This window comes from Lactuca sativa, chromosome 7, assembly GCF_002870075.4.
Source record: "Lactuca sativa cultivar Salinas chromosome 7, Lsat_Salinas_v11, whole genome shotgun sequence".
Lineage (NCBI taxonomy): Eukaryota > Viridiplantae > Streptophyta > Magnoliopsida > Asterales > Asteraceae > Lactuca > Lactuca sativa.
The window spans coordinates 202,898,539-202,914,375 of record NC_056629.2 but is presented as its reverse complement, the minus strand read 5'-3'; the positions used below and the strand labels follow the sequence as shown (position 1 = coordinate 202,914,375).

General features: G+C 28.7%; 1 protein-coding gene across 2 annotated transcripts; it reads left to right on the top strand.

The window, feature by feature from the left end:
* Positions 1–8,306: 8,306 nt before the first annotated feature.
* On the top strand, positions 8,307–9,676 carry LOC111893902 (probable BOI-related E3 ubiquitin-protein ligase 2). 2 transcript variants are annotated; one of them, XM_042896301.2, is made up of 4 exons: positions 8,307–8,464; positions 8,548–8,902; positions 9,030–9,404; positions 9,497–9,676. In XM_042896301.2, the coding sequence occupies exons 1-4, from the start codon at positions 8,406–8,408 to the stop codon at positions 9,578–9,580; spliced, it is 873 nt and encodes a 290-aa protein (XP_042752235.1). In that variant the 5' UTR covers positions 8,307–8,405; the 3' UTR covers positions 9,581–9,676. The 2 variants fall into 2 exon arrangements, with proteins under 2 accessions (XP_042752235.1, XP_023745779.1); XM_023890011.3 differs by having other exon boundaries at positions 9,030–9,676.
* The last annotated feature ends 6,161 nt before the right edge of the window (positions 9,677–15,837 follow it).

Genomic DNA, 15,837 nt, shown 5'->3' with positions numbered 1-15,837 from the left:
TCTAGCATATTCTATAAGTAGCAAGAATTTGATATTCTTTGACTTATGAAAAACGGATTTGGAGTTGTGAAATGAGAAGGATTGGAAATGTATTCAATGAGATCTATTTCACAAAGTAAGAACCATAGGTAAACATTGTGTTCATGCTAGGAGCATGGGACAAGTGTTGGAATTCAAGTAAGAAGTTGATTAACCGAAACGACAAATAATGAGTAATCAATATGGTGATAAATAAAAGGCGTTTTATTTATACTCAGAGGTTTGAGGCCATATGGGATTAGTATTATTCTTGTGTTTCACATTTGCATGTTTTGACTTCCAGAATAATTGAGTTTATTAAGAATAATCGAATTATTCGAACGGGCCACAGTCGTTCATATGTTGGAAGTAGATATGAATGAAGACTGTCGTGAATTGGTGTGTGGATTGTCTAAAAGAGTATTAGACATAGGCAAATGTTTGCTGCAACGTTCATGAGTGCTTATGAATGTGATTTGAGCATTGGATTAGACCCACGCTCACTTGGATCACTCCATGGATTGTATCACGAGTGATTGGTGAGACGATAACATCTTATATTCTTGAAACCGAGATGTGTGAGTTGTATCTTGCAAATCGGTTGCACATTGATAATATGTAAACGCACCAGTAACTTGGTGTTATAAAACATATTGTTGTGTGTGATTCGGTGCGTGAGTACAAGCAAACATTGTATCGAAGTTTATCCGTTCCTTTTATCCAAAGTAGGATAAAAGCGATATCTTTGGGCCCCTCGATGGTTTAGTGATGACAAACGTAAATGCTCGGCCGGGCTAGGGCTAATTTGATTTGTTCAATTAGTCAGTCGTCATAAATCTGAAATCGAGAAGTAGTACAAAGAGAATGATTTGAAATCATGTCTCATATGATATCTAGAATGGAGGAATATATGATCCCTTATCTAAGGACACGCGTATTTGATATGATCAGAGTTGACAGCGGCTTTGGAAAGCTACGATTGCAGATCGGGATCCGAAGTCATACGCAGAATAGTTGTTAGACTTATCCAAGTGGGAGACTGTTGGATTAGTGTCTAAGTCCATAACTATTTTGGTATGTACTTGACCCGATGGTGCATGGTCCTTTTGGGTTGCCTTCACCAAAGCAACTTGATTGGAGAAATAAATAGAAAGAGAGGTTATTATGATTTATTAATATGTTATAAGAATAATATATTAAAGGAGAAATCATATTTGTTTAATTAATATTGGTCAATAATTAATTAAGAATTAATTTTGTGATCAAGTGTAATTAATTAAACTAGAGGGGCTGAATTGTAATTATGTGATAGTTACAAAATAAGGTAAGGATTATCTTATATATATGGTGAACGAATTTGAGGTGTAAATCTCTTAGAATTCGACTAGGATAAGGATTTCTAGGACTTATCTTATGGTTGCTTGGTGGACAAGCAACTAGATAAGGATAAGGACTAAAACCCTAATCTTTACACCTATATAAACCCCCTAAGGCATAGGAGTTCGTCCAACCCTTCCCAAGAAGTCCTAAGGACGAATTTTAACCTCCCTCCTCTCTCTTTATACCTTCTCCACTTGCTTATGGTGTTTGTAAGCCATTAGAGGAGTGACACTTGTGACTCTCAGCTTTCCAAGGTCAATTCAAGGAGGAATTGGATTGTTATTGCTATATAACAATCAAGGTAATATCTTAAACCTAATTATATGTTAATATCGATTTCCATATGCTAGAATTAGGGTTTATAGTCTTGGATAACTTGCATGTACAATAGAGAAACCTAGATCCAAGCATTAGGGTTTGTATGAGCACATAGGATGTCTTATGACCAAAACCCATCACTTTATACCTCAAGTGAGTCAGAACTGCAACTCTTCTTCCGGATCTACTAGCTTCCTCTTGAATCTTTAAGCTTCTCTTTCCTTCTCAAGCTTCAAAATCACCAAGAACACACAACAAGGGCTTAAAAACACTCAAAGGTGGATTAGGATTTCGTGGCTAGGGTTTGGAGTGATGGAGGCTGCAAATGAGGCCATCCTTTGGAGGCTAAGGTGCTTAAATAGGGGTGCAAACCCTGAATATTAGGGTTTCACTCTGGTAGTCCTACTCGTCGAGTTGAGGCTCTCAACTCGTCGAGTAGACTTCAAGTCCCGCGTCCAAAATCCATTCCTACTCGAAGAGTTTAGGGCCTCTAACTTGTCGAGCACCTTTGAAAAAATGAATAATTTGGTTTTAAAATAGATACCAGGATCCGGGTGTTACACATTTTTTTTGAGCTTATTAAAATTTAATGTTTAGTGATAACACAAAATACCTTATAATAATTTATAAACTAACTTTCTTGATAAGCTGCTTGACATACCTTTTTACTCACCCGACACAACTTGAGTCTAAAAATATATTTGATCATGCCCAACCCAGACGTTGGGAGATAGGGTCGAACGCTCAAGGCTCACTGTTCCAAATGGCTAAAAAAAATTATGGACTACATAATATTAATATATAATTGTTAGTCTATTTTCAAGAAAAAAACAAGATAAATTACAAGAATCTAGAAGGAGATATATATATTTAAAGGCCCAATTTTTGATATATTATTGGAAACAAGAAGAAATAATAGTATATGCATACTTGTCTTTGTTCATAAAGAAAGTGGACAGGCAACAAAAATGTGGAAAATTGAATGGATGAATTGCAACAAAAATGTGGAAAATTGAATGGATGAATTGTAAACTAACGTTATATGAAACACTCCAAGTACGATATGATGGAGTAGTCGATTATGTTGTCCTAATTTGTAAGTCTAGTATCTTATTGCATATAGAATATTATTAACCAATTTTGTCATTGTAGTATCCGTTGTAGTATCCATACACTGAATTTTTTCAAAGTTGACATTATTAAATAATTAATTAAGTTTATTGATGTCACTAGAAATCTTGAATAGTTTTACTAATTTATGGATAAAAATATGTTAAACAAAATTGATCTTGATACTGATTTTTAGAATGACAATGAAAATAAGCTTATTAGAATTGAAGTTGAATTCCACACCAACCAAATAGAAAACACACAACACAACCAATATACCAATGTTTATTTTTTAATCTTATACTATTATTAATAATTTTATATCCAAAAAAGCTACAAGAATATTCAGTAGAGTTTTATAAATTGTTTGATAATATTTGTGTATTTATACCATTATTAATGATTTTCATTTGAAAAGGCAAAATAAGTATTTTTTTATATTTAAATTAGTAGTATTTTGTAAATCATTTGACTATATTTGTGTCTTTAAAGATTCTTTTTATTTCTTACGTCCCAAACCCAAAATACGTATATAGACGGATCTTATCTATGATGACAATTACCTAACTTGATTCCAACCCATCCCACCTATCCTATCTCCAAGATTCGAACTTCGAAACTACATGCAGCATCCTTCAATATCATCCTCATGATGTGTGTGCATCGTTTAATATTATTAAGTGACTCGTCCAAAATCACTGCTATATCAATATTTCATAGATCCGGAGACAAATTTGAGATCTTTTGGAATGCTTTCCATTCCTAGCTTCCCCTACGATCGCCAAATGAGCTATTATTATGTATAGTTGATAGGTTTGGTGTTCCATTAATAATGTTTTAAGTTAAATTTGAAAATGCATGAATTTTGTTTGACAATAATAGAGAAAGAGACAATTCATGAAGCCATTAGTTGCTGGGAATCCTACATTGTAGTCCATCCAAAATCATCACTGCCAATCTCCATGTTCATTCAGCTACCACCCACGTTATTAATTATTTTATTTATAAATGTCTACATTTATGTATATGCTTGTATAAAAAAAATGGTCTATTTATAATTAATTAAAATTACATAAATGATCTCTACGACAGCGTTTTGAAAACCGGTCCGGACCGGCCGGTTGAACCGGTTCAACCGGGAACCGGCAAGATTACCGGTTTTTAAACCCCCAAAAACCGCTTGTGAACCAAACCTTTAAAAACCGCCGGTTTTAGTTAGAACCGTAAAAAACCGGTCTGGTTTAACCGGGAATAAAACCGGTTTAATAAACAAAATTGGAAATCATATTCAATTCAAAGGAGCTAGCCGGCTCAAAGGAGCCAGCCGATTGAATTGAGTCTTTACTTTTGTTCCTTAAAGCGCTCATAATACTCAGTTTTATACTTTCATTTTACCATTTATTCCTTTTCACCCGCCGATGTGGGATGCACTTCCTCAATCATTTACATGCTAATTCATTTACAATTTACAACACATATTAAATTTATTTTTCACTAACTATTTTCTAGACTAACATACACACATTACATATATTTTCTTATTTAAACTCTTTATTTTTTAAATACGTATATATCTGCACTTCATATACTTGATATACAAATAAAAAGCACACACTGTGCACATTTAATAAATATAAATATATACATATATAAAACACATGTATATATAATCTATTCTTATACACATAACACAACACAAGTTACATATATAAAACACATACGTATATATAATCTATTCTTTTACACATAACACAACACAAGTTTATATATATATATATATATATATATATATATATATATATATATATATATATATATATATATATATATATATATATATATATATATATATATATATATATCCGGTTTTTCCGGTTTTCGGGACCGGTCCAACCGGTCGGACCACTTGAACCATCGAACCGGTAAGACGGCCGGTTCGACGTCCGGTCCGGTTTTCAAAACCTTGCTCTACGGTTTTAAAACTTTTACGAATCTTCCTTGACTTTTCTTTTCTTAGTGAGAATGATATATGTGGTTTCAAAACGTTAGACGATTAGTCCATAGCACATATAAAATGACTTTTATACATTGTTATTAACATTTGTCATTTTTTATCGAGTTACAACTTTGTTATCCATATAGTTTCAATTTCTTTTGTCGTTGATCCTTAGAACATTGGGTGTGGGCAACCGGATGTAACACCAAATTGGTGCTACCTCATCCATAACACCACCATAACACAAATGGGAAATGGTGTTCCACATGTTATATCATGTTAAGAGGTAGAGATAGAAAATAGAAAAAATTATTTGATTGGTTGATGAAGAAGATAGCCAATCATCTTTCTTGTTTTATCTTGTCCTCGTTACCACAAGATCCAACATAACGAGCTTCAACGAGTTAGGGGGGGGGGGGGGGGGCGGTGTTCCCTTCGTCGTGACGCCGTTTTCGTGTGCCAACTCAGCCAATTCATTTCTCGTTGTGACCCACACCGTATATTCTTGTGGTTTCATTTTTATCATGATTCTAAAAAGCACGCCATGACGCGCCTCGATGCGTGCCATGACACGAGGCATGGTGTAGCCGTTACGAAAACGTTCAAGACGTGTTTGTTAAGCTTGACGCCCAAATAATGTGTCAATGTGTACACAGACCTCAACAAACAATTTATGTTTTGTATTTTCGTGTAGTTTTAAGGTCGTAAGAGTGTTAATACATTCTTTTCTTCCTTAATATATCTTCATAATTCTTTTGTGGTCTCTTCTCCTTGCGTCAATTATTACAATCTTTGGTGGCATGGCATGTCATTAAGTATGTTTGAAAATAACATTATATTTTGAAAGATTAATAATTTCTATAAACCGGTGTAGAAAATATTAAATAAACTTGATATTATTAAAACATCTGTTTCTTCAAAATTAAAAGTGACATCCACAAAGATATAATATACTAAATTCAAAAATCGGCATAGTAAAATCTTAAAATAACTTTCAAGAATTTTTGTACCTTTAGTTTCAATCCATTATACTCCATATTATGTGAGATACATCAAAATAACATGTTAAAGTGGAAACCTTATGAGATACATAATATTAAATTCATAATAATTTATAAACATCCCTATTATGTGAGATACATCAAAATAAAATGTTAAATTATAAACCTGATGATACATAATACTAAATTCATAAAAAAATATAAACATCCTTATTATGTGATATACATAAAAAATAATATGCTAAATTGTAAACATGATCATATATAATATTAAATTCATAATAATATATAAGCATTCCTATTATGTGATATGCATCAAAATAAGATACATAATATTAAATTCATAATAATATATAAGCATACTACAAACAAACACAAATTAAAAAAATTTGAAACATGTTTTAGATCCGACTAATTTGTTAAGTTAAATAAACAAAATACAATAAATATAACCATAAATAAACATTAATTTAATACGGTACCAAATTTTATTAATAACTTTTAGCTTTAAAAAGAGTTCAAAAAAGAATTTTCATTCGGCACTAGAAGATATTTTAATCAAAAAGTTAATAATCAAAAGTTAATTTGAACATCTCCAATGAATTTTTTTTTTTAAAAAGAAAAAACTTATTTGAAAAAACTTTTGCAATTGGAGAATAAAACTTTACCTAAAAATCACTTCAAACACTTATTATCCATTAACTTTTTATTATTTTATGTGTTAGTCAAATTTGACCTCTATATTAATTAGCAATATATTTATAAATAATATGTAGATATTGTATTTTTATTAGTTAATCAACTGATTTAATAAAAATAAAAATCAATATACTTTATAAAAAAGTTTATATGATTTACTAGTAGCTGTCAAAGATTTCAAAATTATAAAATATCAAATATTATAAAACACTCCGGTTATATAATCTTTTATCGGTTTTGTAGTTTTATAATTATTTCTAGTTTCAGAAAAACATATCCGACAATGATAAATTATAAATTATATGAAGGTTTATTAATACATTTAATATAAATAAATGATAGATTAGTTAAATTGTGGAAAAAAACTTTTTAAAATTTAACATTAAAAAATGTATTTATAAAATGTATTTATTAAATAAAAGTTAACAAATATATGATGTGGCTAAAATAATAAGTTTTAGTGATGTTAACTATTGGAGATGTTCTTAGTGTTTTAACAAAAATATTATTTATTTATAACAAAATTTCAAGATTATCCTTAAAAATGTCATTTATATATATATATATATATATATATATATATATATATATATATATATATATATATATATATATATATATATATATATATATATATATATATATATATATATATATATTTCAAATGTTTCCAATTAATTTTATCAAACATTAATATACCAACAAAAATTACAGCTTAAACTTCCCGTTACCATTTAACAATTATTAATTTCCAACTACCGGTTAATATCATCTAAATATGCTCATTATCAAAGACAGACATGTGTAAATACACTATTACAACAAAAGCATATATATATATATATATATATATATATATATATATATATATATATATATATATATATATATATATATATATATATATATATATATATATATATATATATATATATATATATATTGCAAAAAAGTAAATCAGTTACTCAAGAGAGTATATTTTGCCTGCAAAATTATTATATTACAAAAAAATAAAATTTTCATTTGATTTAAACTCAAAATAAAGATGGGTTAAAAATACATTCTATTTTTTTTATATAGACATCTATTTAATTATTTAATTATTTTTATTGGTTGAAATTTATTGATTATTATAAATATAAATAATTAATCATAGGTTGAATTTTGATAAAAAAAACATTATGCATAACATATCTATTTAATTTAGTAACAACAAAAAAATATTACAGCCAACAAATTATTAATGTCAACAAACTAAATATTTCGAGAAAATCCAAAAAAGATGACGTAGATTATGAGGAATTATATTTATCTCAACAAACATATAAAATATATTATTTTCAACAAAAAAAATAGTAGAATTATTAATTCTGCTAACGTGAGCCAAGAGGTGAGCTTAAATCAAATGGAGCCAAAAATGGAAAAGCAAAACACGTGTTCGGGAAGGCGTTACCCACGACCATGACCAAAGCATTTGGATTTGGTACTAATTTTTGTCCCCAACTGCCTCTTTTGTTTTACTTTTGATCTTAAAATAGACCGTGGGCCCCACAGCCCATTCTCCTGTCCACGTGTCATATACCGCCTGCGTGGCAATTTTTCCCAGATAACCTTTTGACTACACCGTATTTCCCTCCGTATAAACCACCGTAGCTACTTTTATTGAAGAAAACGCTTTGCCCTTACTTTTCGCGTTATTTACGGACTTGACCCAATTTTCTGTTGGTTATTGTGTACCAGTCAGTCAAGTCACACGAAAGCCTCTCATAAATACGCAAAACCCCACCCCACCCCACACCAGAAATCAATTACGTTTTCAGCAACAAACAAACAACAAACCCTCAATAAACCCCAAATCACGGAACCACAATTGAATTCTCTGTATGGAAGTTGAACCTCCGAATGTGAATCTCTTCTCTCCAAGCATTCTTCTGTCCAACAGGTTTTTGAATTTTGATACATCTTCGACTTTGTTGTTTCATTGGATTTGAGTTGTTTGATACTGATTCTTCGGGCATATTGTAGGGAGATGATTGATCAAGGAAATAAAAATGTGTACGACGATGGTGTGAGATTTGGATATGGAATGGGGGAGATGGAGAGTGGAAGTGGACTGCTTCCGATGTATGTTTCGCCGGGAATGATGATGGATACTATTCCGGCGACTGGTTTGAAAGCCGATAGCGGACTCACTTACAGTCTTCCGATTTCGAGGAAACGTTCGCGTGATTCGTCTTCGTTTGATCCGACGGTTTTATCTTTTCCGAATGCTCAGTTTGTGAATCAGAACCAGAATGCAACGTTTACGTTTCTCGGTCATGATATCTCCATGCAAATCTATCAACAACAGCTTGAGATTGATCGATTCATTGCTCTTCAGGTATGAATTTGAATTGAATTAAGAGAATCCAAGTGCTCTTGATGAATTTTCATTTTTTTTTTTATTACGATAACGTAAGTGTTCTAATTGAAATCAAATTGTTTGTTTGTTATCAATTTAATTACAGACGGAAAAGTTGAGAACGGAGATCGAAGCAACGCGAAGGAGAAACTCGATGAGGTTAATCGCAGCAGCGGAGGAAGGAATCAAGAAGAGATTGAGATCTAAAGACGAGGAAATCGTGAAGATCAGCAAGTTGAATTCTGCTTTAGAAGAAAAAGTGAAATCCCTTAGCGTAGAGAATCAAATATGGCAACAAATGGCTCAAACAAACGAAGCTACAGCCAATGTTCTACGTCGCAATCTTCAAAGAATCCTAACCCAAATTCAACAACAACAACAACAACAAAATCAAACCGATTACGCAGATAATAATAAAACTTCAGCCGACGATGTTGAATCATGCTGCGGAAGCAATTACAAGGAAGAAGAAGACGAAGAGGTAAACGTAAACGTTAACGTAAAAGTAATTATTCCTCCTCCTCATCCTCCGAATCAAGGTAATGATACTACTGGCGACAATAATGGCAGCAGATTGAACAGAAGGTGCAGAAATTGTGGGAAGGTGGAGTCATGCGTGTTACTGCTACCTTGCAGACATCTCTGTATCTGTACTGAATGTGAATCCTCCATCAACGTCTGCCCTATCTGTAAATCAACCAAAAACGCTACTGTACATGTTAATATGAGTTAAATTTTGACACAGAATAGAAACAGGTACTTTTTTTTTTTTTTTTTTTTTTAAACAAAATAAAATAATAGCAATCTATTATTTTCAGTGTCATTATTGCCATTTGCCAACCAGCCAAGTTAAGTTTTTTGTTTTTGGATTATTAATTATCATCGATCCAATCGGTTTTGTTTGGTCACCGTCGTGGATTTATATTCTTTAACACCATTTTTGAAACAATCTTTTATTATTATTAGTCACTTTCAGTTACAGGAAAATGATTACCCATTACAGTTTTGCAATTATTATTTCCACGATTGCCGATCAATTTTTTGGTTTGTCAAATTAGTTGGCTTTTATTTCATTTTTTTTATTGTTTGATAACGAAAGTTCATTCATTCATCATGACCCATTGAACATAAATTGTGACCAATAACCCTTCACGTAAATTGAAAAAATGTTCCCTGTTTGTTATGTCTTTTATTAAATTTAATAAGAGTTTGATATCATAATTAGAAGATTTTGGTTGGGTGTTAAAAGGTTATGATAATTCAATCAGTAACTATTAAACCGTTTGTAGTTTGTGTTTGTTATTACGTTCTTTTTAAAATTTACTTTTGTAAAATAAATAAATTGTCAAAACATTTGACAAATAAATTCACGATATTTATTAGTTTTAACATTGATAAATAATTTTTTAATTTTAATGCAAAAGAAATTGGAAGGAAGAAAAGATACATAAACAGATTAAGACTATTATATTGTTAAATGTATTAAGTCATATTTTTATTAACTCATTAATTTTTTTTTGTTCAAATTAAATAAAAGACAATAGTGTGAAACAATATTGATCAAGTTCATAAATGGGAAGAGTTGTGTAGAAAATAGCTGAAAGACTATTATATTGTTAAATGTATCAAGTCATATTTTTATTAACTCATTAATTTTTTTTGTTCAAATTAAATAAAAGACAATAGCGTGAAACAATATTGATCAAGTTCATAATGCCTTAATACATAAAGTCTTATTTTTAAGTTTATGTTTATTACTATTTACTAGTTTATAACCCGTGAAAATCACGGTTACAAAAACAATTGAACTTTTATTATAAAAACTCAAAGTTATTAATTAATTATTTTAAATAAATTATTAATTAAAATTTTTTTTTAGTTATATGAAATTATAATCATTGATTTAAATAAATATGTGAAATTATATCACTTTATAATTTGTATTAATTTTATTTTAATTTTTATTCTAATGTTATTAATTTAATGTATTTAGAATGGTAAATTTAAATTTTGAAATTTGAAATGAATAATCAATAGGTTGATAAATGACATGCATTAATTAGATGACATAATAGGGTGACACATGACAAAAAAAGAATAACATATGCATTAATTAAGAAGCCTAATAGAATGACATATGTCCAAACGAAAATAAAACTATTCTTTTATTGTTCAAATTAAGTAAAAACATGTAAAAATAAGGTGATGTTTCTTTTTTTGACTTTTAACATTTTTAATTGGTTAAACATTAAATTTTGACAATTATATATGGTTATTTGTTTCAAACTTGTTTTTGGTTTAACTCATTAACTTATCATGTTCGAATTAAATAAAAAACACAATATTCCTCATTATATATATATATATATATATATATATATATATATATATATATATATATATATATATATATATATATATATATATATATATATATATATATATATATATATATATATAGAAGTTCATTTGAAACCACCTATATTTTGTGAGACATAGAGATCAAATCTTAGTCATTGATCAAATTTGATCTTGTAGTTCAAAAAAAACCCTGATTAAAACGCTTAATTAAACACTCAAGGGTAGATTAGTCAGCTTTTAATCATATAATGAAATCCCCTGATTTACATGATCTTTCCTTAATCAACGTAACAAAATCAGATTCGCTCTTTCATCCGTTGATTTCCTCATATGGTTTTCTCAATCGCAACAATATGTTGATTGAATGAGAAGCAAAAAACTTGAGTTTTGTACGTTAATTGTCAGTCACGTTGCGATGATTTGTGATTTTATAGGCTTATCGAAAGAGATTTCAACAATTAATTAGTAGTTCACATCGATTTCAAGCTTCCATGAACGACTGATCATCAATTGATATCTTCGATTGAGATTGTTTTCAGCAATTGGAGGTTTCTTCGGAATCAAATCTTATCCCCTTCATTTGATGATTTTCAACTTCAGAGTTAGATTGAAATTGATTTTTCACCAAAATACGCTTTCATCAAGTTACATAAATCGATGTTAGCAATTGATCATAAGATTCATATCGCTTTCAATATTTTCAAGCTTCGATTTTGCTTCCTGGTAAGCTCTTTCAAATATTCATCATCATCGTCATCAGATCGAGATCGATTTTCAGCCCCTTCAAGCTTTGATTTTTACTCCTGGATCTTAAATTTTCAATTTGATAATGTATGTACAAAACAGTTACTGTTCTCTAGCAAATTCTCTTAAACTATACATGCATTCTATGTGTTTGATGAAAATCCTGAATGAACAAAGAGTTTGATGTATCATTCCTCTTTCCCACGACTAATGTCTTCTTTAAGAATTGGAGTATACTTCTTAAAATATGAGTCGCAATTGGTATAAAACAATGTAATGTTAACTACTTTTATTATATTTACCATAGTTACGTTAAAACATGTTTTTTTTTGTCAAACATAAAAATACTGGAGATGTGTTTTCAGCATAGTTTGGTTTGAATATGCTCTTCTTAAGTTGTAGAAAAGGATTGTGCTAAAGAAAAGACTATATGCTCTTAAATTTACCATATGTAAATTCAGGTGCATGATATACATCGGATGTTTTTAGAATATGATCATTATTATAGTTTTTTTTAATTTTTTCCCATCAAACACAAAAGGTTGGATGTCTCTTTTAGCAATGTTTATTATTCTTAGTAATGTGCAGTAAGGGGATGTACTAAGAAATATTATTAAATTCAGAGTATTTTTTGTCAGTGTTTACATTGTGTCTTGTATGATCAATTACATTACATAATACATTATTATGATGTATAATCACTCATAGACTTCATTTTCAAATCTTTGATTGTATCCATACTTGATTCTAACAATTATTTCATTTATAGTTGCAGATAGTTGTAACTGATGAAGCTCAACTTGAAAGGAACTTGAATATTTCAAGCTATAAGTTTTTAACTAGAAGAGTCAAGATTAATAAATATGTAATAGATTATATATGTCACAAACATGTAATATTTTTTTTATGGTTTTTGGTGCATTGTTACCGATTAAACTATAACACTATTTTGTAAAAATATTCTATATGTACATACAACATATTTTATTCTTTTAGAATATTCTAATTTTATACATATTTGCTGTTAGCCTATAATTTTTGATAGCAAATAACACATAACATTATTCTATTAGAATAACATACATCTCCTTTTTATAATGACAAACATATAATATTATTTTACTATAATATTGTACATACAGACTTTAATTTTAAGCTTATCTAGTATGTGAAAGATATTACCAACATTATACGACATTAACTACAAATTTCATGTATTATTATTTATAGCATAACCATTCTTGAACCATAATATAATTTTATTAAACATTCACCAATCTTTAAACCTTCAGACCATAAGTAATGTTTAGCAAAGATTCAACTGTTCATGTTGTTCAAAATATTGAAAACATAGTTGCAATTAAAAAAAAAGGATAATCTATATTTATTAACCATTAAACACTTTTAAATATTTTATCAATTCAACAGTCGTCATTCCATTTCTTCCCTTTTTGCTCCAAGTTAAGATGTTTTGCTTGATCACATTTTCCAAACGCCAAAAGAATTATTATACATGAACAATATTCCAAAAAAATTATTATACATGAACATACAACCTATAAAATTATTCTATCACAATATTCTACATATACATAATAATTAAGTCTTATTAACATTACATATATCTATAAATTATAATATTATTTTTTTGTAAAAAGGTCATTACATATAAATCTATAAAAACCAACAAAATTTAACACTATTCTAATAGAATGTTCGAAATATCAATTTTTTTGAGACAGTACGACCATGAGACCACTTTTCTCTAGTAAAAATATAATATATGTAATATTCTAATATTCTAAAACATAGAACATTATTGAAATAAAATTATTATACATGAAAATACAACCTATAAAATTATTCTATTAGAATATTCCTCATATACACAGTAAGTAAGTTTTATTAACATTACATATATCTATAAATTCTAAAACATTATTGTAATGTAAAATCAACATTTAACATTATTCTAATATAATATTATAAATGTACAGAAAACCTATAACATTACTCTATTAGAATATTGTACATGAACTATAACAAAAAATGAATATTTGATCATAAAAAGTATGATATTTCAGATTGATCAAAGCATAACTATTTTTTTAACCAAGACTATTATTTTGTGAAACATTCACTTGCCATTGAAAGAACCATAGCTATTGTTCAAAACTAAAAAAAGATAACCAATATTTAAACGAACAAAACACTACCATGTCATTCATAATCTAAGACTTTCAAATATTCTAAAAAAATTATTCATGTCCTTCTAGTATGTTTCTTGCATCGATCCATTCCTTCATCATTTTTAATGACCATCCTTATCAACCTTTCCCTATTCCTTTGCTTCGTCATTTACTTTCTTATGGAATTGGAATCTGATTGGTCAAAACATAACTATTTTGTATGCTTCTTATTCTGCAGAAAACCTTCTTTACCCAAGTCATTATTTCACATTTCCACTTGCTGTTTTAGAATAAATTTCCATCTGTCGCATTAAGCACACATCAGAATCACATTAAGAACACATCAAAATAAATTTCATTAGCTTTCAATGTGTATCAAACACTAATCCTAGCTACAGTAAATAATTTCAAAAGTATTTAACCGAAACTACAATAAAGAAGTAAATTTTTAGCCCAAGCTATAGTGAATCTGCATTAAACACTAACCATAGCTACAATATAAATTTCAGAAAAGTAATTCCTAAATTAGAATAAATTGTTTAACAACTTCCTAAAGCCTATTACAAGAGATGATTTAGAATCTACATTATGTAGAATCTAAATCTGAATCTAATATTATCAAACTAAAACATAAATAGATGAATTCAATTATGTTAGGATAGAATAACAAATTCTCAAAATGTATTTTAGTTTTGACTTATCAGAGTAAGCAGTAACATCTGGTTAATTGATAAAATAACATCTTAAATCAAATTTATGAAGTAACATCTAACTTTACAAATCATAATACCTAGAATATTAAGTTACTAAAGACTATTTTACTAATATTTTTACTGGATCATCTAACTTATCAAACAAAGTAACATCTGAGTCAAATAAGAAGTACCATACTACTTATTAAACTAGAATACTTATAATATCAAATTATCAAACAACATTTCACTAAATATTTACTAGATAATCCAATTACTCAAACAAAATAACATATAAAATCAATTTAGGAAGCAAGTTATGTTTGCATAACATTCTATCATTTTCAATAACAATTTTATTGCAGAAAATATGAAATCAATACAGAGTGCATTATGTCAAACACCTAGCGGGCGATCACTAAATCTACCAAACACCTAACTGACACTAGAAGTATGAAACTAATAAGATAAACCAAACAAACTAAGATATTGAATCAAATTATAATTCAAATTCCAAGAATATCTCTACAGATTTGGTGAATAATTTACTAAATTCTTTTTTACAATATCATATAATTATTCCAACAAAGTAACATCTGAAACTAAATTAGAAATTAACATTTGACTTATAAAATCAGAATACCTAGAATATCAAGTTATCAAAAACTATTTTACTAAATGTTTTGCCAAATCATGTAATTAATCAAACAAAATAACAGATTTGGTTTTAGAAAAGCAAGAAAGTTCAAGTCCCCAAAACACAAAACAATTAGGTTTTAACAAAAACATAAATTTGATATGAAGTTATAGCTTAAATACCTATAATATCTTGATATGGTTTGGTAATAATGTCCTCAAGATGATCTTATGGTGTAGATTTTGAATCACGTGTTGATGTAGCCATTTTCGATGATTGAAGCCTATGTAT